This window comes from Podarcis raffonei, chromosome 3 (assembly GCF_027172205.1).
Source record: "Podarcis raffonei isolate rPodRaf1 chromosome 3, rPodRaf1.pri, whole genome shotgun sequence".
Classification (NCBI taxonomy): domain Eukaryota; kingdom Metazoa; phylum Chordata; class Lepidosauria; order Squamata; family Lacertidae; genus Podarcis; species Podarcis raffonei.
In genome coordinates, this window is record NC_070604.1 from 97,476,067 (window position 1) to 97,501,956 (window position 25,890).

Sequence of the window (25,890 nt, forward strand, 5' to 3'; positions counted from 1 at the left end):
ATAAAAAGGAGGAAGTCATGGGGGGAACTGTGTATGCACCTCTGATATTTGAGGACAAGAGTGACTTGGATGGCACATGCACACATCCATATATCCATATAGCATAAGTAACCTCAATATATTGCAAATAGGACATCTGTGTGTATATTTGTCTATGCATTGCATGTTACTTCTGCACACAAGGGAGGTGTGCCCAGTAAGCATATGAACCACCTCCCCTTTGAGCTTTAGACATTGTGCCTTCAAAAACTAAGGGTGGCAAACAAAGAGAGAACAAAGTGATGAAAAATAAATTTCCTCATGGAGCACTGGAAGCAGTCATTTTCTTAATGTCTCTGATTAATGGCACTCTTTGTTCTAAATATTACTCCCAAAGAAGTGATAAATAGCCATATTACCTGTCCATCAGCTCTCAGATGCCACAACAGTTCTCCTAATGCAGCTAATACTCTTCAAATCCTTTCCTGCATCCCAGGAAGGAAATGCCAGGGCATGTTGGGAGATCTTAAAACAGAACACAAAGCCCAGAGTGACAATCCTGGAAACTGCTGGATCACCAGATCAATAGATTCAAAGATGACTAGTTTGTGTAGCTTTGTGCAGTTTAAACATTTGTGCAGGGAGTCTACCCACGCAGAGTGTTATTGACAACCACAAATCAATGCTAATTTTTGATCCTTTTCAACCTACACAAACCTCTTGACCCTTTCACCACCTTTGGGGCACTTCAAGTAGTCAAAGGCAATCACAGGAGAAGGTATAAACTTGTCGGGATTTTGAAGGCTGAGTAGTTTTGATCATGCCCATGAGCTGAGCTGAAAAGTTTGTACAGGTGCCAAATGCATGGTTTTTTGGGTGGTCTTGCTTTCCCACTCTTAATGAAAGGAGCTTTAAGCAACTCCTGTGTTCATTAACTGGGGAGGGAAGCCGTCTGAAATATTCTAGAGGTGCACATTTGTTTGAAACCATTGTCACCCTGCTTCTGCTTGCTTTTGAGATGACTTTCTGACAAAACAACACAAATTATCCACGTTTGAGTTACCAAGATTTGAAAATGTGCTTAAATTGTGTTTTCATTGTTGTTTTTTAACATGAATATGGTACACCTATACTATAGGTCCTGTAGCATGGTCTGGGCTAATTTACTATAGCTGTTAGTAATGCTTTCCAAACTGAAGATCTCAGAGATTTTGAAAGGTATATAAGCGATTCCCACTATGTCTCAGGTGGATATTTTCAGGGAGACGTACAGCTCAGTGGTAGAGCACATGCTTTGCTGGTTTGCTTCCACTGCCACTGGTGCAATGAAGGACTTCTTGGTGTTCTGCACCAACTTAGCTTCCCTAATGGTCTTCAAGGGCAGCTCAATGTGGAGCATATTATGTCCAATTTTAATGTAGGGTTAATGTGACAATTCCTGTGTAAGTTGAGAAGAGGAATACCTCAGAGTCAGTGCAAGATACTCCTCTGCCTGAGCAAGCTGAACCACCTGTGCACCGACATCTGCTGCCTCCTCCTTCCTTGGCCCTTCCTCAGATGGAGGCACTGCAGGCAAGGTGGCAAGGACATATTATTCTGAGTACAAGAGAATGGAGTGGAAGGAAGAATATTTTGTTGCAGTTACGTTCATTTCATTATTGAAAATAATTGGGCTTTGGCAAGTGAGAGGGTAGGAGAACCAAGATGCCTCCAGCCTAAGTGATAGGATATGATATAAATTGAAGTACAGTGGTACCTCGGGTTAAGTACTTAATTCGTTTCAGAGGTCCGTACTTAACCTGAAACTGTTCTTAACCTGAAGCACCACTTTCGCTAATGGGACCTCCTGCTGCTGCCGCCGGAGCACGATTTCTGTTCTCATCCTGAAGCAATGTTCTTAACCTGAAGTACTATTTCTGGGTTAGCAGAGTCTGTAACCTGAAGTGTATGTAACCTGAAGCATATGTAACCCAAGGTACCACTGTAAATGAATAAACAAACTTCCAGGTCTTGTACATATGAATAATTACTACATATTAAGGACGTACAGAGGAGCTCTGGCAAAACCTGCTCTCACCATTGGCATCCCAGCTGACTTATACTGAGATGGACTTACTGATGCATCTAGCTCAGTATTACCTACAGTATCTCCCACCCCTATCTGGAAATGTCAGGGATTGACTCTGGGGCCTTTTGCATTCATGCAAAGCAGATGCTCTTTTGCTGAGCTACAGCCCTTCCCCGGAATCCCACTGTAGGAACCTACTGCCACATAATTGACTTAATCTTTTGGCAGTAAGTGAGGATCCAACCAACTAGTCTATAAAAGTCTCCAAACCCTAGATTCGTAGTAGCTGGAACAGATACAGGAACAGATGGGTGTTGAAGTGCATGCTGTCTTGAAGAAGTGGTAGCATGCCATGCTCAAGCCAAAGATTGTGTTTAGCATTTTTTAAACTAGCAGCTGTGAGCAATTCAGGGACCAAAACACATGGGGGAAAGGTCTAACCTTCCACCCACCCTCACCCCTCAATGTGATGGTCCTACCAAAACATTCACTTCTCAAAGAAGCTTCAGTTGTGCTTGAAATAGCATCTTCTTGGGCAGGAATTTTAATCAGGAGTGCAATACAAGGAAAATATTACCTTCCCCTGCCCCGTGCTTCTAATCCTGAATATCATGGGTGCTAAGGCCCTAATGACATCTTCCCTAGTGTAGCAAATAGCAGCTTCAAGGGGGGCAATTTTAATCGTTACTGTGGCATAAGTGGTAAGGGTTAATTCTTACTCCCAGTGTGCTGTGGTCCCAGTCCTGATTAGATGCCCTGGATCTGCTGTTTACAAAAGAAAAGAAAAGGCATGTTAACAGTGACCAGGAATTTAACATAATATGAGGTTTGACCATTACCACATTATATTTTGCTGTTTTAAAGTCCCTCCAACCTTTCGATGCAGTCCATAAAGGAAGCTTTCTAAGGAATCTTGAATTATTGCAGCAAATAATACAGAACAGTTTGTAGCAAGCTTTATGAAAATTCATTGGGGGTTTTTTTTAACAACAATAGCACTAGAATACCTATCTTGATTGTTCCGTCTGCAGACAAAGACACACAGAAAGAGCCAAGTATTTTATATCTTATGTGTACAGTTCCGTGTTTGTTCTATTTCCAAGGCTCTTTGTAATACATAAGAACCAATCATTTAACTTTGTGTGGCCACCCCATCTTCACTACTAAACTTTAGGGTGTAAAGTTTAGGCTTTTAAAAGTTCAGTTGTCGAAGTGTAATACATAACTGTCCCCATAAAAACCTATTAATAAAGACTGCATCCAATTGTAAAGTTAATTTTAATTGTGTTTTGTGCCAGCATAATTTCTGATGACAGATTTTTATTCCAAGAATGAACCTCCATTTGAGCTCCATACTTTTAACCCACAGTCCATAATTTTGCATTGGGCTATACAAGTTCCCTTTGGCTATGGCAGTTTGAATGCTTCCACTTTCAAGGATCTAAGCCATAAATGTTTATTAAAAGAATCTATAATGAAATCATTTTTGTTATTTTTTTAATGGCTGCCTTGAGTATGTTGGATGACTGAACGCTGGTTGTTAATCATTAAGTACTCCTGGTATAAAAACTGTTTGATAGTATTGCCATCTAGGGGCTGAACGGGATTCTCCATACTGAAATAAACTGTAATTGAACAGGTGCTACTATTGACAATATGCATATGTTTTTCTTTATAGCCCACATGCTTTCCATGTTTCTTATGAAAAGTGGTATCTCTGAATGTCCCCAAGCAGCCAATGTTTTAAATATGAATAATGTATTTGAGGTGATTCTATAGGCATTTAAACCATCCTATACTTTAGCATCCATGAATGATCACAAAGTGGTCTTTTAAGTATGTAAAACTTTTTGCTCCCTGAAAATGGGGTGTGTGTGTGTTATAATGCTGTGGTGGTTCAACCTGTCTTCAGTGACCATTGTATTTTTCTTTCAATTGATGGTATACCTATACTAGACTCTGGTCTCTAAGAGCTGGTCCTTATGTAGTTGAAACAGCACATCCACACAGAACAAGGACATCCTGTGGGGAACAGGACTCCCCAAAGGTAGTAAAGTAGAAAAGACTTTTGGGTGGGAACTCTACAAGTGGAAACCGAACAACAGCCCAATGTGGACTGATCATATTTGGCTGCATTGGATGATGGTTACTGTTTCACTAAAGCAGACTTGGGGTCAGTTAGCTTCCAGTTTAAGTGAATAACAGATAATGAAGAGCATCCAAGGTGCTGGGGGTCTAAATGACCCCCCAACAAAAATTGATTTTAGCAACTGCTTGACATTGGTTTCAGTGTTTTTGGTCTACAAGCCATCAACATCACACAGGGTAGGGTGATCAAGACAGTTGCAGCAGAGAAGCAGAAAACACAATATGCATGTACCCAAATTCTGCCTTTTAAAATAAGAGCATATCTAATCCATGAACAATAAAAAGTATATTTAAAAAAGCACACCAAAATAATTTAAAAAGAACAATATTGGCTCAGGACTCATCTTTCCTATAGCAGCTATGACCTAGTTTGGATGCAAAGAACTTGACTCTGTTTTCAGCAACCTTAGGCTTACCGTATGTTTCATATTGATACAGCACTTGAAGAGAAGGTGGCTTTACAGTGCACCTTATTTTTGTTTATGCAGGGGTGGTGCGTCCCATTTTACTGCTTGAGGCAAAACAGGAAGCATCGCTCCCTGTGCCCCTGCTACCAGAGAGCAGCACCAGCATCGTTGCTAATTTGCGGCAAGATTGTGACAAAATTGTGTGAGGTCTCCTGCGTTCCACAATATATTGCCAGAAATTGGCGAGATCTCACCCAGAATCAGTGGTGGGGCACCGGGGGGTGCTGCTTCAGGGCCTTCTGCTGCCTGAGGCAGCAGTCTCGTCCTGCCTAATGGCTGTGCCAACCCTGTATTCATAACATCAAGAGGTTTTGAACTTAAGCGGAAACAAACATGGTCTCAGAGTTTTACCCCATAGGAGTTGATACTGGGGTGAAGAAATCATTATAGACCATTACTACCAGCCCTGTATAGTGACACAGCGGTGTTTGTATAGGAGGTGTAGCCAATTATGCCCCTCCAATGATGGGTGACTCTTTGATCCAGTAGAAGCTTCTGTGAGCAGAGATGGGGAAGTATTGATTCTCCTTTTGCCCCATGCCTTTAAGCTCCTATATCACCTCCCAATCTGTTCCAAAGGATCTTCATGCTTCTGGAGTAGATTGGGGTTTTTTTTTGCTGCTAGATAGAGGAGGAGGAATCAGCAAAAATGTTACCGATTTACTGCTTATTGAAGACCCTGCTTCCTGTCAGTGGATGGATACTGCCGGATATTACCTATGAACCAATAATCTAATTTTATGTTTCTGCATTCTGGAATCCTTGTCAAATACCTTTCACTGGGTGAAATCCAGTGGAAGACATTCATCAGTGGAACGTTCACCATTTCTCTCTGTCTCTGCAGTGTCCTGCACCTTCTCAAAATCTGAAGTACCCTCTGAATTTCCCTTTTCCCATTTCACTTATGGATACCTTCTGTCAGTGGGCATTCACCATTGAATTCAACCTACTATTATTTTCTCTCTCTGAAAAACTATAAGACTGCAACCTATATATATCTACTCAGAAGTAAGCCCCGTTGAGGTCAATGGATTTACTGCCGCATTAATACGTATAGGATTTCAGGCTAAGGCTGCAATCCTGCACACAATTGTCTGGGAACAAATGTTATAGAAATCAATGGGACTTTCATGTAAATTAGTCATGTAAAGAATTGCATTGTGTTTGACCTCAGTATCTGATTAATACAGTGCTTCAAGTGTAGGATTGTCAAGCATGGGTGACTAGGAATTCCTAACAATAACTATCCTTTCAGCTCTCCCTTCCTCTCTTCATTATCAATCTTACTGCTGCCTGCCCTGTTTAACAGGGAGAGGGGAGGAATAATTGTCATTGAAAAGTATATTTATAATCAGTACTGGTGGCATGTTGAGTTTTAATATTCAGAATGGACATTCAAATGCTGCATTATATTTATCTAAAAGGAAAGCTCATTGTTGTGGGAAAATAACTATTTAATTATTTATCATCTAACTTTTAATATTTTAAAAAAGAAATGATTATTTTTTCTGCAAAAAAATTGTTTCCGAGTCTGTTCGCTTAACAGATCCTTAAATATTTAAAAGGTTAGAAGTGCTGGCTTTTAGCCACTTAACACAAAACTGAAGAATTGACTCCTGACTTCTTTGCACAATGAAGGAGATAGACCTAACCACCAGAAAAAGAGAAAATGTACTCTAATCTAACAGATTTGAAATGAATGTCATCAAATTGTTTGGGTGGAGCAGGGGGCATTGTGACAGATATGAAATCTTTTCATATAAGATTATTTTCATTGAAAGAAATACAATGGTGGTTTACAGACGACGACAACAGCAACAGTAAAATTATTTGTATCCCGCCTGGGCTCAGAGTGGCTAACATCATCAAAAAAGGATAAAAGATAACAAGATATAACAATAAAAGCAAAGTATCAGTATCAGTAGAGAAGTCTGATATTCCAGGAGCAGGTATTAAAAGTCAGAAAATGTTTGGGTGAAAGATTTTAATTGGCAATGGAAGCACTCAATAGCTGGTTGATCTTCTGAGTATTTTCATTTCACAAGGTGAGTACCACCATGCAAAAAGCCCTTCTCTGCACCACTATGAAGTGGATATATGCACGGCATATTTTGCTGCACAGCCCTAAATGTGTACAGAATGGACCTGTGTAGGCTATGTATACAGCAATGGGAACTCTGCAAAAGCACAGTTTCCAGTTGTGTAAACTAGCCTAAGCATGTACAGTGTGTGCGTGTGAAGATGTACAGACAGTACACTGGCTACTCACAGGGTGGAGGGGAGTCAGCGCCTGCTACCATGATATAGGGATGTAGTCTATTTGAGAGCATGAGTATAGTGTAGAGTAGAGTTAGGAACTGTGGCCAAAGAGATTCTGGTTCAGTTCCATACCCAGCAATTAAGTTCTCACTAGGTTACTTTGGGCCACCGTCTATGTCTCAGTCGAAGCTACTTCACAGGGTTATTGTGAGGCTAAAATGCATTGCCTTACACTTTTTGTAGGCACAACGAAGTAATATAATAAATACAAAATAAATTATAATATAATATAAATATAAATGTGGGAACAATGGCACAGTGTTTGTGAAAAAGAGAACTATAACAGGATATTATTTAGGATAGGTAAAGGTAAAGGACCCCTGACAGTTAAGTCCAATCGCACACGACTCTGTGATTGCGGCACTCATCTCACTTTACTGGCTGAGGGAGCCGGCGTTTGTCCGCAGACAGTTTTTCCGGGTCATGTGGCCAGCATGACTAAGCCACTTCTGGCGAAACCAGAGCAGTACCTATTTATCTACTTGCACTTTGACGTGCTTTCGAACTGTTAGGTTGGCAGGAGCTGGGACTGAGCAACGGGCGCTCACCCCGTCACGGGGATTCAAACCGACCTTCTGATCGGCAAGCCCTAGGCTCAGTGGTTTAGACGACAGAGCCACCCGCATCCCTATTATTTAGGATAAGGGAGGGCAATAGGACAGAGAGAAGGAACTCATGGCCTTCCAAGTACTTTTGGACTCTTAGGTCCCATAAGCCATTATGGTCATCAGGGAAGATGGGAACTATATCCCAACAATATCAGTCAGAATATAGGCCTCACATCCTTTTTGGCCCTTTGTGCCTGCTGAAGTTTATGCACAAACTTGGTAAAATTTGCCTGTTAGTGCTGGGCCTTCAAGATAAGTTTTATTCAACAACCCACCATAATTCATTTATTCAACCAAATGAAAGAATATTCTGTGTATTTCTGCTGCAGGGAACAACGCATCAAACTCACTTGTTTGGTTTGAAGCCATTCACAACTTACCATATTCATGTTGTTGCTGTCAACAACGCTGGGCAAGTTTCAAGTCCATGGACTTCCGTGCGCACCCTGGAAGCCCCCCCAAGTGGCCTGGCCAACTTTACCGTGGAAAAGAAGGAGAACGGCAGGGCGCTGTTACTTAAATGGGCAGAGCCTTCCAAGCCCAATGGCAACATTAAGGTAAGCCCAACCTAGAAAATGACTTAATTGGGGTGGAAAGGTATGAACATACGTTAGAACTTCATTGCTGAATACATGGTGAAAATTGTCGTCCATTTTGTAGTTCGGAAGGGATGTGTGGTTTGTATGTAAGGTGCGAGTGATGTCAGGTCCTGCATCGATAGACAGCCACCAGCATAGATGATGTCTTCCTTTGATCCTTTACAAGCCACCTCCCTGTTCTTAGTTAAATGATCTGGAGCAACAGACACTATCAAAGAAAACTCCCAAGACCCATGAGCCAAAGGAGAACTATGGGGCCATGACATTGGGTGATACTTTACCATAGAACTGGCCTTGAGTGATGTTGTCCTAAATTACAGTGGCACCTCGGGTTAAGAACTTAATTCATTCTGGAGGTCCGTTCTTAACCTGAAACTATTCTTAACCTGAGGTACCATTTTAGCTAATGGGCCTCCCGCTGTCGCCGCTGCGCTGCCACCACGCGATTTCTGTTCTCATCCTGAAGCAAAGTTCTTAACCCGAAGTACTATTTCTGGGTTAGCGGAGTCTGTAACCTGAAGCATCTGCAACTTGAAGCGTATGTAACCCGAGGTACCAGTATTCAAATGAAAGTAAAGCTGGTTATATGGGAAGTACCCAAAGGAAACTCTTACCATGAAGACTCTTGTGCTCACGACAGGCAAGATATATGTGTGAAATCCTGAGCACCCCGTTTCTGTCATAATTACTTTCTTCCTTTGCACTGTCTTTGCTAAATTTAATTCTCATGGTATTTTTCTTTCCTTTTCTACCTTTCTTTTCCCACCTTTGACTGTAGGATATATGTATGATTGTATGAAGATGTAGCTATCACAGGTTTTTAGTAATCGTTTTTCAAGTGGTGTCCTTTTGATGGGTATTGGGCTACATTCTTAGAATTACAAAGAGCTCTATAGGTTTGTTACCATGAACAGTTGGATATCCTGCATTAAACAGAACTGCAGTAGATTGTCCATTAAACAGCATGACGTGTTATAATTTCTCTACATTTGTTGTCTTATCCTATTTATTTAAGCATGCTTAAAAAACAACAGTGTGATTAAAGCTGCCACTTATATATTAAATGAAAAGCCGCCCAAAGCAGCTTAATGTGACATTTAGTTGGACCTTCTGGCTCTTTACCTTTGGGGACTTTTCTGCTTTCCTTTCCGTGCTTCTCAGAGTGCAGGGGTGGGGAGTGAGAGGAGGCAATAGTTCATGGGTAGGCAAACTAAGGCCCAGGGGCCAGATCCGGCCCAATCACCTTCTAAATCCGGCCCGCAGACGGTCCGGGAATCAGCGTGTTTTTACATGAGTAGAATGTATGCTTTTATTTAAAATGCATCTCTGGGTTATTTGTGGGGCATAGGAATTCTTCTTCTCTCTCTTCAAAATATAGTCTGGCCCCCCACAAGGTCTGAGGGACAGTGGACTGGCCCCCTGCTGAAAAAGTTTGCTGACCCCTGCAATAGTTCTTCCTTCTAGGAACACAATCACTGGGCTTTTCTTTCTCTCAGAAACAACAATTGGGGAAGGAATGGTTGCTGCTCCTTCTGATTGCTCTGGTTTGTTTGCTTGCTTAATATGCAGCTTGATCTTCAGTTCCTTGTTTCTCAGGACCTTTCCCCATCTTCAAGTGAGGGTTTAATCCTGTTAATGCCAAACTGGCAATATTCCCTTTTGTCACTGTCAGGGAACTGCCATCGGAGCCTAGAGTGGAGGTAAGCCTCCCTAACGATGCAGGAGAAGGGACCAGCAGGGAGAGAGAGCAAACTTCCTTTGAGGAAGGAAATAGGAGGGACACCAGGAAGCAAGGGGAGACTGCGGAGAGAGGGCTCCGAGACTCTTCCACAGAGAGCAGCGGGGAGAGCCCAGGACCTCCGTTGGGCACGCCCACTCTGCGCAGGAGACTTCCGCGCAGAGAGGCTAGGAGAAGACTTGGGGTCAAAGAATTTTTATGTTGGAAGAAGGTCAGAAAACGCCCACTGACGGATTCTGCCAGCGACTGACACAGCCATGGAGAAAGGGCTGTCCAGCAGGGAAAGGTTTAGCCAGGCAACGTTGCCTAGAGCTGCAGCACCCTTTACGCACAAGCAACCCCCAATTCCCTTTACAGTCACATATATTCAACTGCAAACTATGGATCCCTGAGCAACAGAAGTTTCCAAGTCTTTAGTCACATAAATTCAGCCAGTCATTGTCAGAGGCTTCACTGTGACAAGTCCAATGTAGACTGTATGCCAGCCTTCAGCCTCGCTGCCAGGCCGGGCAGAGCAACAGCCAATGCCCAACCAGCAAGCAAGGCACCACCCTCCAAACGGGGCCTCTGATTGGCCCATTCAAATTAGCCCTCTTTGGCGGGAAGACTGCCCATTGATACCACCAGCCAAGGGGAATTCCCCAGCCCCAGCCTGCAAGCAAGCACGGCCTAGTTGCTGGGGTCATACACAGAGGGGGCCTCAACTGTTGCTCCCCACAGACAGAGTGAGTGGCCCCTGTAGGCCAGCCTTCTTCTGAGGCCCAGGACAGTACATATGAGTTTCCTCCCCACACACACACACACCGTTCCTCATCACAACAACACAGGCATTGATGTCCACAGGGAGGTTAAGGTTATTCCCCTTCTGTCAGATGAACCATAATCCCAGATTTTATTTTTTAAAACCAGCCTTTTGAGAACCTAAGATAAGAGGTAAAGGGGGCAGACACCCTTCTGCCAGAGTGTGGGTGTGTGTAACTAGTCTGCTCCCACATTTCACTGTTTTAGCCGAAATGCATACCCTGACAGAATGATCACCTTAATATGGCTTTTCCTTCCAACATCTCTTGCAGAAAATAATGTTGTTCTTTTGGAGGAGGGAAGGGTTGAAGGTAGATGTTCCAGGTTTTATGGGCGCACACCAAACATTTATTGTGGCTTGCAGAGTACTTGACAGGCTGTTTATGGCGTCTATGATGGGAGTCATACATATCTGGCAGGCTGCATTTGGCTTATTGAGCTGGAAGCAGTGCAGGCCTGAGTTGCAGGATTCGGCTGTGAATGTCTTGCCTGTAACGTATAGCTTTTGTTGATATATGTTATTTTTCTTCCAGACCTACAATATTTTCAATGATGATAACCTGGAATACAGTGGTTTGTCTCGTCAGTTTCTCTTCAGGCGCCTGGAGCCTTTCACTCTCTACATCCTAGTCCTTGAAGCTTGCACTGCAGCTGGCTGCAGCCGCTCTTCACCCCAGCCAATCTGGACGGACGAAGCTCCTCCTGAATCTCAGCTGGCCCCTGTAATCCAGTCGGTGAACGCGACCGGCATTGGACTGAGCTGGTCTCCGCCAATTAATTCAAATGGAAAAATAATGCGCTATGAAGTTATTCAGAGACGCAGCAAAGGAAATGCTTCGGGGAACAATGCAACAACAGAAGAAGAGGAAAATGTTTTCACCGAATATAACACTGGAAGCACGACATTTGTATACAGTGCTCAACATTTGCAGCCATGGACTAGGTATGAATATAAGATACGTGCCTGGAATTCAGCCGGTTACGCTGACAGTTCATGGTCTGCTGCAGAGACCAGTCAAGCTGCCCCAGTGGGCTTGGCTGCCCCTGTCTTGAGATATATCCCCAAAAGTCCAAACAAAATTTGGATCTTGTGGTCCTCCCCAGAAGAGCCCAATGGCATTTTGCAGTCTTATAGGCTCCACAGAAATAACGTTCCATATCCTTTTAGCTTTGATGCTGCTACTTTCAACTATACTGATGAAGAGTTACTGCCATATACAGAATACAGCTATGCAGTAACTGCTTGTACTATGGGAGGCTGCTCCACCAGCAACCATGCCAGTATTCGGACACTCGAGGCAGCTCCAGCATTCGTGAACCCTCCCACCGTAGAAGATCTTGGTTCCACCCAAATGAACATATCGTGGCTACCACCCCAGATCCAAAATGGAGAAATCACAAAGTACATTTTAAAATTAAATGGTGAAGAGCTCTATGTTGGAAAAAGTTTGTTCAGAAAAGTGTTGAATCTACAGCCTTATACCAGGTATGACATCATGCTAGTTGGTTGTACCAATGGAGGATGTGCAGCTAGTGCACCCCAGTCTGTTTGGACGATGGAGGCTGCACCACTTAATATAGATGCCCCCAGCTTGCTAGTGACAGGTTCAGAATCGATAGAAATCACGTGGAAGGCTCCTGCAAATCCAAATGGCAAAATCCAAAGTTATGAGCTAAGGAGAGACGGGTTTCTGGTTTATTTGGGGCTGGATACTCGTTATCATGACTTTATGCTGACTCCAGGAAAAGAATACAGCTACGCTGTTACTGCAAACAACAGCCAAGGAAGCGTCACCAGTGCTGTAGCCACAAGCAGAACTAATCCCTCTGCCCCATCTGGAATGTCACCTCCTCGACTGCAGGCATGGTCCTCGGAGACAATTTTGGTTACTTGGGACCCACCAGCAAAAGTCAATGGGGATATAGTCAGCTATACAATCACGCTGTGGGACCCTATTGAATCGGAGAAGAAAGCTGTTCATCTGGAGTCAACACATGTTTCCTTTGGGAGGCGGTACTACACTTTCGCAGCATTAAAACCCTATCACAGGTAACTTGTGAACACGTACTTCAGTGTGTGAATATTGTCTGTTATTCTGATCATAGTGTGACACATGAAAAAAGTAGAACAAAATGTTCTTCTGCCAATGCAGCCCTAGATGACTGGTGAATTTTGGCTCCCTGTAACCAGTTTGTTCTACCGGTTAGGGGGGGAATTGGGAGGTTGGTATCCTCAAGATGCAGAAGACCATACAGCATGTAAAAACAGACTTAGCAGGAAGGACCCCATATTTCTCCCTAACAGAGGCACCAGCTTCTTTGCATGATTGAGGGAGCCCTACACGACATCATGGCGTCACGCACGCAATGTCATGAGGAGCCAGGGGGCGGTGCTGAACATTGAGGGGGCCCAAAAGTGCTTCGGCCCCTAGAAGCCACCAGCTATGCTGCCTAACAGAGCTTTGCCTTCAGAATATGATGCTAGGCTAGTGGAGTTTGCAAAAATATTCCTGCTAATACATTATGAACAATGTCTCAAGGCATTAATCATAGAATCATATATTTGTAGAGTTGGAAGGGACTGCAGGAGTCATCTAGCAATGCAGGAATCTTTTTGCCCAACGTGGGGCTCAAACCTGAGATTAAGAGTCTTTACCAACTGAGTTTATGAGATCTCTTCAGACTGGTCCTTAGTACTGAATGGAGGGTGGCGGTGGCAGCTTTGAGCTGAACGTATAGTAGATTATCCATTGTAAAAACTGTCAACTCTCCATTCAGCAGAGCTTACTGAATCAATCAATTTTCTTTTTCTTATAGCCAGCCCTTGTCAATGGGATCTTTAATATGCCACTAGCTGCTCAATTAGAAGAGGACCTTTTATCAATAGCTTCAGAAAACTCTCCTACTTTTTTTCCTGTTCAACTCTAAGCATGTGTATAGGCCTAAGCACACATGTGCATCACATTCCCTGCCTTTGAATGCATAGCAATCTCGGAATTGCAGGACAAGAGTGCTCATTTCTTTTCCTCCCAGAAAGGGTTGTCCCATTATTTTCAGTGGAAACTTATAGGAAGTGGCTAGATGCACGTGCAAGGTTTTCAACCAATTATTTTAACATGTTTTCACTTGCTAGCTAAGTGGAGAAGTAATGCATACATTTGTGCAGTAGAAGTCTCATTGATCTCCCATCATTATTTTATAAATAAGAGCATGGGCAGAGAAAGATAAAAGTTCTGTCTGAGTCACGGATAGTCATGGGAACAAACCATAGTCCATGGCCCAGCTTTTCTCAGCTGGCTGGCAGGCCAAAATCTCTGGAGGCCACCAGATTGTGGTAGGCTAACAATTAATTTTGTAAATTTAATGCAAACGGGCTGGAATGCGAGTTCAGATCACAAAGCCTGATCCTTTTTCTTTAGCGGAGCTTATGATAAAATTGTAGCAGCATAATTATATTTTTTAGAAATGTGGTAAGACTTGTTTGTTTCAGCTAACTTTGAGTGGCCTGAGTTAAGCTTTCTGTTTCATCATATATTTTGAAATTATAAGCCACCTAATTGGTTGACTGAACAAGGAACCTACAGTTTGTCTTACAGTAGATATAAGGAACTTTTAACATTCAAATGCAACTTCTTTCTAGTTCAGGCAAAGCATAGCCATTATCTCATTCAAAGTACTGTGTTCCTAATATATAAATCATGCTGATTTGTTGCAGACATGGGGATCGCAGTGCACACACATGCAGAAATGTTTCCATCCATTTCAGCAAAGGAGATGAAGGGGTGTGCGTGTTTGCAACTCTCGCTTTGCACTGAGCTTAATGGGGGGAGGGGAGTGCTTATGCAAGAGATCAACACATGCATTGAAGGTTCTGGACCTTCATGCATGTGAGGCCATTATGCTTGCTACCCAGCCGGATGGGTGGGGTATATTACTACTACTACTACTTGCACCACAGTGCAAAAAGTGGAGGGAAAAGAAACATCCCACCCAGTGAAACGCCCTCCCATCAGATGTCAAACTGATAAATAACTATAGCTGTACCTTCGATCCCAAACACCTTGCGAGTCGAACGTTTTGGCTCCCAAATGCCACAAACCCGGAAGTGAGTGTTCCGGTTGCAAATGTTCTTTGGAACCCGAACATCCAACGTGGCTTCTGCGGCTTCCAATTGAGTGCAGGAAGCTCCTGCAGCCAATCAGAAGCCATGCCTTGGTTGTCAAACGTTTTCAGAAGTCAAACGGACCTCCGGAATGGATTCCGTTTGACAACCAAGGTACGACTATATGACTTTTAGAAGACACCTGAAGGCAGCCCTGTACAGGGAAGTTTTAAATGGTTGATGTTTTATTGTGTTCTTAATATTTTGTTGGGAGCCACCAAGAGTATTATTATTTGCATTTATTTTAAAACACAACACTGCTGTGCACACCTCTCTTTTGGAACATCTTTACTGTAATCTACACGTATGTGCAATAGATACGTTTATAGCCCTCCTTCTACTTAACTTCCTTCTGATGTGTTTTTCTAAAGGTATGAAGTCCAAGTGCAAGCTTGCACACTCCTGGGCTGCACTTCCAGTGAATGGGCTTCTCTACAGACCCTTGAAGCACCTCCTGAAATCCAGCCAGCCCCACTCATAGATGTGCAGTCAAGTCATGGTGGAATCCAGTCTGTTCTTTCCATTGTGTGGACAGGTCCAAAGCAACCATATGGGAAGATCTTATATTACGAGCTTTACAGAAGACAAGTAACACTTGAGCAACTAAATCTAGACCTGGTCCTTGTTTATAATGGTTCATCCACATTCTTCAAAGATGCCACACTTCTGCCTTTTACTGAATATGAATATCAGGTATGTCACATATAGAATGAAGACCTAATCCTATGATTCCTATGAACATCTTAGGAAAGAATTTTTATTGCTAAATTGTTAATACACTGTAAAAGACTATATACTCAGAAAAAGTGTTACGATAATTCCATATAGTTCACATGGACAAAAAGGGCTTCAAGAATTAAATACAGTCAATGTCCCTCCCTGTTTTTTGGCATTCCCATTTTTACACATACGCATTTTTTGTAATGCACAGAAACTTACGGTACATATTTTCAGAGGCATGGTGTGAAATGTTTGTGAATGCTCTCAGCACTTTTGTTTGTTTGCATATTTATACTCCATGCTTTCATAAAAATCTATCCAGGTAGCATACAGCATCTAAAAATAAAACCAGCAAGAAGCACCCATAAAAAGATACCATTCATATTGCAAAGGCCTGTCAAAACAATATAGTTTCAAAAGATGTGTGAGAGAAGGAAGGGATGCATCCTGCTTGAACCACTGTTGGTAGGGAGTTCAACAGGCAGAGCCTGCCACACTGAAGACTTGGCCCCTAGTGAAGGCTAACTGAATCTCAGGGTGTGTGAGGAGCCACCGGAAGTGCCCCACCAGAGGATCTCAGTGATCAAAGTGGAGCTTGGGGAATCAGGTGGTTCTTAAGATACTTTGAGCCTGCTTTGCTTAGGACTTTGCGAATTAACAGAAGTATGTTGAACCTGGCATAGTCATCTGGCTGGCTGCTGCATTCTACACTAGTTGAAGCTTCCAGACCAGATACAAGGGCAGCCCCACATAGAGCATGTTACAGTAATCATTCAGTTGCAGCTCCTTCCCTCAAAGGGAAGTACTGTTTACTCTGAGTGGCTGCTGCTCTCTCAGTCTGCAGTCTTTCCCAATCCTACCTGGAGGTGCTGGGGATTGAACCTGGGATTTTGTGCATGCAGAGCAAATGTCCTGCCCCTGAACTACAGCCTGCGATAGAGGATGCTGCCTTGTTGATGAGGTTTAAGCTGCTGGTCTGATCAAGACTGGAAGGGTGTGTGAGTGTAGGTGTGAGCTGGGCATTCTGTTCTTGATGTGTATGGCCTGGCTTGGCTCCATATAGAGCTATTTCTGGATGGAGATAGCTTTTGTATCGTATGTGCATAATAGTAAATCCAGAGGCCTCTTAGCCATGTCATGAACTTTAAAGGAAAGGTTATATTAACTCTCTCGCTTCAGTCATTATTCCCATATGTCTTCTTTTCTGAAGAGAACATAAAGCCTAATGAACTTTGGATGTCTTCTCTGTTTGCCACTGAATGTTATTGGGTGATCAGACTGAATTTGTATTGCTGCTGTTGAGAAGTGTGTGACCTCCATTTGGCAAGAGTATGCCAAAACGTCTGGCATCTTGGGGGAGCCCATCTTTCATCGCTGACGATGGCTCTTGGGTTACTTGATTTCCTACTCTTTCTAATGATGTAATTTTCCTTAAACTTCAATGAACTTAATGGCAATGAGGTAACTGCTAGGATTCTTTCCAAATTAGATCGCTTTATTTTAGAGACTGGTATCTTTTTTATCCTCCCCTCTTCCCCTACCCACATCCCTCTCTTCCCAGTTAATGTACCTGAGGGGATACTTTTTTCTTGTAATTGGGCTCTTTGTGGACAAAATTATTAAATCTTTTCAAAAAACTATTATGGTTGAGGTAAGCGCCTTTAAATCAGGTGCTCAGTGTGTTTTGGAAGCAGTGTGAGCTTCTTAAATGAGTAGATGTCTCGTGTCTGAGACTAAGGGGAAGAGAAGAGGCACTGGAAATTCATGTTTCCTCTGTTTTCTAAAACGTATTAGAGCTACCATGTGCCTTCTACAGCACTGGTCTTCAACTAGTGGGTGGAGACCCACTGGTGGGTCACAGCCTGATCCAAGGTGGGTCACAAAAGGAGGTCTACCATCATGCAGATATATGCCAAAAGGTTGATAAATTGGTCCTCAAATGCATGTTTGTGTCTAAAGTGAGTACTGGGTCTTAAAAGGTTGACAATACCTGTTCTACAGGATAGGATTATCACAAAATCCAAACAAGTGAAGAATCCTGTGGCACCTTAACATCCAGAAGATTTAATATGACATCACCTTTCATAAAGACAAAAGTTAATTAAGTAAATGGATTTAAACATGATCTTATTGGTTATTTAAAACAATGAACTGAAGTCCGTCGATGGCCATTATTTCATTCTTCTAGAGTACATTATTTCATGTGTGGAATGCATATAATCTATTCACAACAGGGTTTCTATGGGTCTAAATATAATCCTGTTTCCTTCTTTCCACTACATGGTGCATACAGGCAAAAGCATTACAGGGAATGTTTCACCCACCCCACTATTTTAATTATGCAAAATGATGCATGGTATGCCGTGCTGGTCCCACTCAGAGTAGACACTGAAGTTAATGGACAAGACTAATTTATGGACTGCAAGAAGATCAAACCTATCAATTCTGAAGGAAATCAGCCCTGAGTGCTCACTGGAAGGACAGATCGTGAAGCTGAGGCTCCAATACTTTGGCCACCTCATGAGAAGAGAAGACTCCCCGGAAAAGACCCTGATGTTGGGAAAGATTGAGGGCACAAGAAGAAGGGGACGACAGAGGATGAGATGGTTGGACAGTGTTCTCGAAGCTACCAGCATGAGTTTGACCAAACTGTGGGAGGCAGTGGAAGACAGGAGTGCCTGGTGTGCTCTGGTCCATGGGGTCACGAAGAGTCGGACACAACTAAACAACAACAACAATTTATGTTCATTCTGAGTAGGACTTAGTTGACTACAACCCCATGGATCCTAAATAACTTGCAATGTACAAGGGAACGGGTTCTAGGTGGACAGTGTTCAGTGGACAGCAGGAGCTCTCTCAGGTATTCTGGGCCCAGGTATACAGGACATTAACAGTAAAACGTATTCCCTTGAAATCAGGATGGAAAGAAATTGGTAATCAACAGAGTTCCTGCAGTATTTGATATTCACTCTGGCAGCCTTTATTCATCACTACACTGACTGGCGCATTCTAGATCAACTCAAGTTTCCAAACTGTCTCCATAGGCATACTCCTCATACACCACATTACAATAGTCCAGACTCCAGACAGAGTTTTCCAAGGCATGTCCAACCATAGCAAGGGCTCTGTTTTACAGAGAGTGATGTACCTGTTGTATCAGCCAAGGTTAACAGAACACATTTCTTAGCATAGCCTCTATATGAGAATTCAAGTTGTTCCCAGCCTAACACGCTACTCTTTTAGGGAGAGTGTGACCCTACCTATGATGGGCAATTCTCCAGCTTTAGGACCACCCACCACAGGGAACTGTGCCTTCTGCAGATTAATTTTTCAGTTATTCAGCCTCATGCAGTGCATGACTCATTCAAGGACAAAACTGTCATGTCTGGTTCAGATGGAAAGATGAAACAGAGCTTATGCTGATGTCACCCACTCTAAAACTCTGGATGACCTCTATCAGTGGTCTCATGCAGAAGTTAAAAAACAAAGGAAGGGGACTAGATACCTTGAATATCAGATGCAAGCTTCTTCAGGGAATGACAATAGTATCCCACTTCTACCTTCTGGAATCTTTGGGCAACGAAGGAGTGAAGCCACTGCAAATCAATACTCCATGAATTGATGTAGAAGGACACCATGCCTGAACGTATTAAAAGCTGCCAGGAGGTCCAGGAAAATAAACAAATCACATTTCCCCTGTCTTTTCCAAGAAGGGTCATCAACCAAGTTGACTGACACAACCCACATTCTGGCTAGAAGCAAGATTGAAAAATGCCTGGTTAATATGCATCAAGCAACACTACCTAGAGACGCTCAGCCACAACTTGCTAGAAGAAATTGACCAAAAATGGAAGATTGGAAACCCAGGCTATAGCTCTCCAATCATGTGGTCCTTTTTAAGGCAGCAGGCTCACTTGTGGTTTTCTCAAACTAGTTGAAGCACTGGCTTCTCCTAAGGAAGTATTTTTCTCTTGGCAATTCAGCATGAGTCATGGTGGGTTGAGTGAACAAGTTGTAGGGTGAATTGAAACAAGTCTTCCGCCTCACATGCCAAGAAATGGGATTAATCAAATAAAATCTGACTGGAGAAGAACTTGGATAACGCTAATATTAATATTGGGGAAATGGTGGTGTGAACATGAAATAGATATGAACAACTTTACGTGCAAAAACCTGGCAAAACTGATGCAGTGGGCTACTGAAAGTTCTAACCCTTCCAAAAATATAAAAGCTATTTAACCGCTTAGAGAAGTTCAGCTAGATCAGATTGTGTGGACACAGTGGTCTGAGAAAAGTAGTTACGACCTTTGAGCCATATCCATCCCTGAATAAGCCTTCAAATGAGTTCAAAGCCATGTCTGATCAGATTTGCCATGAGTGTTTCTCCACCTGGTTTTTATTAATTAATTCTTTATTAAGGTCCATGCTGAAACTGAGTAAGTCTGACAGTCCTTGGATCTAGTTGTGTTCAAATTGCATATCTTTAGCAGTCTTATGTGCGCATGTGTGTGTGTTCCTCTGCCATTACTGTCATTTGTGGCATCCCTCAGGGATCTATTCTTAGTCCCACCATTGTTGACAATTTATATGTTGCCTGTGAGACACCTTATTCATAAGTATAGGGATTGGCTTTCGCTATTATGCTGATGAAACCCAGATTTATATTTCACTTAAGCACGATATTGATTCTGCTGCCTCTCTCTCGGAGGCTTGTTTGCTGGCCATAAAATTTTAAATGCAACTAAATTTCCTCCAGCTGAATGAAGCTAAAATTAAGGCACTAGAGCCAGGCCCTTTGCAACACTTTAAAAAATGCTGTCAGTCATCAAGGTCCAGCTTAATGGGTTTGACATTAACAGCACAACTGAGGTAAGGGGGGGGGAAATCTTCCTTTTCTTTCTCTGAACCTTTAGCAAAAGTCCATGTATTTAGGACAATATTGGGAGGGCCTGTGACTCAAGTTAGAGCATTACAGAAGGTCCCAGGTTCAATCCTGGCTGCTCCAGTTTGGATCAGGCATTAGGTGATGGGAAACACCTCTGGAGAGTCGTTGATCTGGAAGAGCAATAATCCCCAAGCCAGAGCATACTAATTTTCCAACTGGCTGCAGAGGGTGCTGTCTTGTATCTCTGAATGATATTCTGTTCTGCCTTCATGTCCTTCTGCTCAGACTCTATTGGATTTGGGTTATCCTGCTATGAGTATGCATCAGGTGTCCTTTAGACTATTCAGTTGCCTAGTCTAGAAAGCAAGCAGAATTCCCATCCTCAGAGGAGGCTGAAACTCTGCATGACTGACAGCTATGGACTTGCTTCCTCCAATTAGGAGACATGTCCAGAACATTGGGTCAGGAAGAAACATAGCAGTGGGCAGTGCTTTTTTTCTAGGGGGACGCAGGAGTACACATACCCCTAAACATTTTGTGAATCTAAGTTTGGCCTCATTGAGGGGCAGTATTTCAATATGAGTAGGAAAATGAGAGTACCTCTAAACATTTTATTTTTTTTTTAGAAAAAAAGGACTGGCAGTGGGCCACACTGAAGCTAGATGATTTATACCCTGTCATTCTCTGAAAATAAAGTGTGTCTGGTCTACAAGAAGTTTGGGAAACACTGTGTTTGTGCTCTATTGACTTTCTAAAATTTCCAACCAACAGCTTGTCAAAACTCAGCATTCTAACTACATACAGAGGCCTTCTCTTCAGGGAGGTTTACAAGCAGAGCATGATATTAATATCATGTTGCTGATCAGAGATAAACTGTATCTCAAAATGGGGAGTGGTACATATTTGGCTGTTATCCACTACCAGATCCATATAAACCATAAATTTATTTGGTCTTTCTAAAGAATTAGCTTCTTTTAGTGGCCATCATAAGCCAGGGGTTGAAAAAGCAAAAGCCTGAAGTTTTAGTTTGTCTTTATAGGGATGGGAAATCAAGCTACAAATAAATGAAACTAAATAATTTATAAATAATAGTAATCATATAGTTGTCCACCTTGCTATAATATTGTTATACTGCATTATTAACTATTTAATATGATTATCATATACAGTGCTATTTTTCTAGAAAAAGAGATGCTGGAACTCACCATGAACACCTCCCTTGTTCTCTTATAATGGCAATGGTGCCAACCTGAGAGGTACCAGAACTGGTTCTGGAGAGTTCTGGCTGGAAAAAAAGCCCTGAACGTACAGTATAATATAGATAGTATGATAGTGTGCTCTCTTGCTTTGCTGGCAGATGAGATGATGATGATGATGATGATGATGATGATAATTAATAATAATAATACATCAATAATTTTATTAGTTATACCCCCCACCCATCTGACTGGGTTTCCCAAGCCACTCTGGGCAGATTACAAAATTACTAAAACCATAATACAAACATCAAAAACTTCTGTAAACTAAGCTCAAGCTATCCAGAAATCGTATTGCCATCATGCAAATTCAAGAGTCGTTTTTGCAGACCAGAGTTTATCCACCTTTGCAAACCTCTATGAACAAGGAGGCTGTTTATGAATCTATGTTTATTCATTAAACCAAACAAAGGTATCTGATTTATTGGCCCCTCCACATTAGTTATGAGCCTGTTATGGCTCTGCTCTCCCAAGACCTCCTTAGGTAGATTGTGATTCTGACATATTCAAAAGCCATGACAAGCCTATCTTTTAAAAAGACATTAGTGTGAGTGCCATGGGAAAATACACCCCAGGGCTGTAGATGAATTGATATGATTTCCTTGATTGTATCTTTTTATTTATAAGGCATAATTTATGAGCACTGAAAAGCAAACTAAAATGAGTGATGACTAACTACAGCCAAAGTAATAAATCAGCAGCACTGAAAGAAGTAGTGATTTTGATCGAATCTATTGAATTAGCTGTTGCCCTTAGCCATTACAGGTATTGGAAAGACCTTTTAATATCTGCTTATCTCTCTCCTGGGAATGTTTTAACTATCTCATTATGTACCCATAGGAAACAAATTATTAAATTGTCTGCCTTTTGGAGTTAAACATGTTTGCATCTCATCTTCGTTACTGATGCATTAGAATATTAAAAGGAACAAGGTTTGGCTGAAACTTTGATAACCTTTTTTATGTCAGACTTAAATACTTTGTTCTGCCTCTCCATCATGAAAAGAACAAGTTCTGGAAGCAGAAGTGTTGCTGCTGTTTCTAAAAAAAAAGACTTTACATATGAAGACCTATATATCCCAGAGTTGACTCACCGGATTTCATTATCCAGCAGACCAAGGCTACATCTGCACCATACATTTAGATAAATATTATACCACTTGTAACGGTCATGACTTTCCCCAAAGAATCCTGGGAACTGTAGTTTGTTGAAAGTGTTGAGAGTTCTTAGGAGTTGCCTCATTCTCCTGCCAGAGCTACAATTCTCAGAATGGTTTAACAATCAATCCCTCTTCCCAAGCAACTCTGCAAATTATAGCTCTGTGAGGGGAATAAGGGTCTTATAATTACTGCTCACTTGGGGCTCTGGGTGGGCAACCTTTGCCACATGGCATGTTGGGTCTGGGGAGGCCACCATCTTACGACCCATCTTATGATCTGTTGATGGTCCCCCATGGTTACTAGGAGCCATGCATTCAGGGCCCAAGCCTGTGCAACTCCCTCCCAACTGAGATTAGACAGCACCTACCCTCCTTGCTGAACTTCAGGTACACGACTAAGATTTCCTTATTCTGGCAGGCAATTTTAAGGTAGTGTTCTATTTTATGATGGGTTTTTTTATTGTCCCATTTTCTGTGGTTTGTTTTTATGTATACCACATAGAAACGTGAATGCTTCAACATTAGATAAAGGTAAAGGTAAAGGGACCGCTGACCATTAGGTCCAGTCGTGACCGACTTGGGGGTTGCGGCGCTCATCTCACTTTATTGGCCGAGGGAGCCAGCGTACAGCTTCCAGGTCATGTGGCCAGCATGACTAAGCCGCTTCTGGCCAACCAGAGCAGCACACGGAAACGCCGTTTACCTTCCCGCAGGAGCGGTACCTATTTATCTACTTGTACTTTCATGTGCTTTCGAACTGCTAGGTTGGCAGGAGCAGGGACCGAGCAACATGAGTTCATCCCGTCGCAGGGATTCGAACCGCCGACCTTCTGATCGGCAAGTCCTAGGCTCTGTGGTTTAACCCACAGTGCCACCTGTGTCCTATCAACATTAGATACATGTTTTAAATAAATAATTGCATGCTTGAGCTGTCTAACAATAAAACAACAACAATGCAACAAGGAAAAAGTGCAAGTTTAAACATACGATTCACAAAGATGTCCCTAACATACTTTCATGGAAGTTAAAAGGAAGGCGTTCAACAGCATCTTCTTGAGGGGCCCCTCAAGTAGCCATTAGGCAACTGGGAAATCACTTACATTTAAACTGAAATGTTTAAAGGTTGGTCTGTTTTACATTAGTTCTATTGCAATAACAAAACATTTCCCTCCGTCTTTGCGGGAAAGCCAATGGGTCACTTGGAGAGATTGCTGTGTAGACAGTCACCAGAGGAATGGCTGTTTGGGGACCATTCTTCTGCCATATCTTATCACAGAGGTCTGTAGCACAACCACTTGATATACCACCTTGGCTACCCTTCTAGATTTGGTCATCTGACTGTTCCATTACCAGCCTGAAGGAGCAGGGCTCTGTGAAGGCACATTTTTCAGCTGCCAAACAAGATTCCATTCGCTGTGCCTAGAATTCTTTCGTTCACTAAGTAGATGGATTCAACTAAGCTTTCCCTTTTTTTTCAAAGTGCTGTCTGGGCACGTGGCCAAGAAAATGAAGATGAAGACATCTGAATTACTGCTTGTGTAGATGAATCTGGAGCCCTCTTATGGCTTTCTTAAGCCTGTGCACCTTCTAATGATGATAGAAATTTTGGCAGCGCTTTGGATTTGGGGGTCTGCGCAGCATGATGTAAGATTAAATTATAAAGGAGGCAATATATAGTTGAAGAATTCAAGGCGCAAGTACTTTCTGTTCCCATTTCCCCTGCCATAGACCAGAAGACTTCGACCTGAATCTATTACTCGAAGGATATTTCAAGATTCTCATATGAGAATTATAGGTATTCATCATGAATGCAGTATTAAAACTTCCAGGGATGGCTGTTATTAGCTTGTATGGTTATTAACTGGTATGGTAGCTTAATGACAGCACTGGCCTTCATTGTCTAAAATAAATAGCATTCAACTTAGCTCATATACTCCTTAATTTAGTTTAAATCCAGCTTGTGCCATTTTCTCTGCAAATGTCTCTCAGCTCAGTGCTTGCAGCTCCACCCCCATATGTTGGGTGTGCACATACAGTTCAAGTTTTAATTCTCTTCATAAACAGCATATATTCCTTTAGAATAAGTTGGCTGTGCTTGATGAACTTTACGCTTCTCCTTGTTTTTGTTTCATCTTCTCTTTTATCCATTCTTCCCTGCACAGGGGATCATGTCTCACTAGATCTGCTTTATCCGTCTGCTTTGTAAGGATGATCGTGGCATTGCTTCTTATGTGACTGTGCAAATTTGCTAGAAGCTACAATAACAGAATTGAAAAGCTATAATTGACCTCACCTTAACACACACAAAACAGGGTCCAAAGCCTCTCCCCATCTGCTAGCTTCCCCTAGGGATAGAAGCACAAATTTGGGTGTCTTATTCTTCCAACCTTAAGTTCAGTTTGCCAAATTTATGCATCAGTTTGCAAAGAAGAATTAATGCAGGCAATGCAGGTGCAATGCCAAAAGAGCATACTCTCCAACTCCCTCATTTTTGTAGTGACATTCTTTATTTCTGGTACAGTCATACCTCAGGTTACAGACGCTTCAGGTTGTGCGTTTTCAGGTTACGCACCGCACCAAACCCGGAAATACCAGAACAGGTTACTTCTGGGTTTCATTGCCTGCGCATACGCAGAAGCGCCTAATCGCGATCTGCGCATGTGCAGATGCAGCGCTGCGGGTTGCGAACACTGCAGGTTGCAAACATGCCTCCTGCACGGATCACGTTCGCAACCCGAGCGTCCACTGTACTGCTTCACTGATACACTGCTGCCCTTATTTCACCATTTGGGGAGCTCTGGGGCATGTCTTCATGCAATCGCATACACAGTGTTGACTAAACTGGACAATCTTTCCATTTTCCAAGCCCCCAGAAGTTGAATATCTGGATGTGTTTGAGCTAGTAAGTGAAAACCAGGCCCATTTAAATAAATATACTTTAGGTTTTTCCTTTACTACGTTGACATACAGCAGCGGAGAAG

The 25,890-nt window shown here is 42.4% G+C and overlaps 1 protein-coding gene across 3 annotated transcripts in view; it reads left to right on the forward strand.

Moving 5' to 3' along the window:
* USH2A (usherin) overlaps positions 1-25,890 on the forward strand; it is a 427,327-nt gene that overhangs the window by 381,006 nt on the left and 20,431 nt on the right. For all 3 annotated transcript variants that reach the window (XM_053383154.1, XM_053383155.1, XM_053383156.1), the window contains exons 62-64: positions 7,919-8,146; positions 11,261-12,777; positions 15,261-15,582. In XM_053383154.1, coding sequence (XP_053239129.1) covers positions 7,919-8,146; positions 11,261-12,777; positions 15,261-15,582 — 2,067 coding nt within the window. The remainder of the gene's footprint in view (positions 1-7,918; positions 8,147-11,260; positions 12,778-15,260; positions 15,583-25,890) is intronic.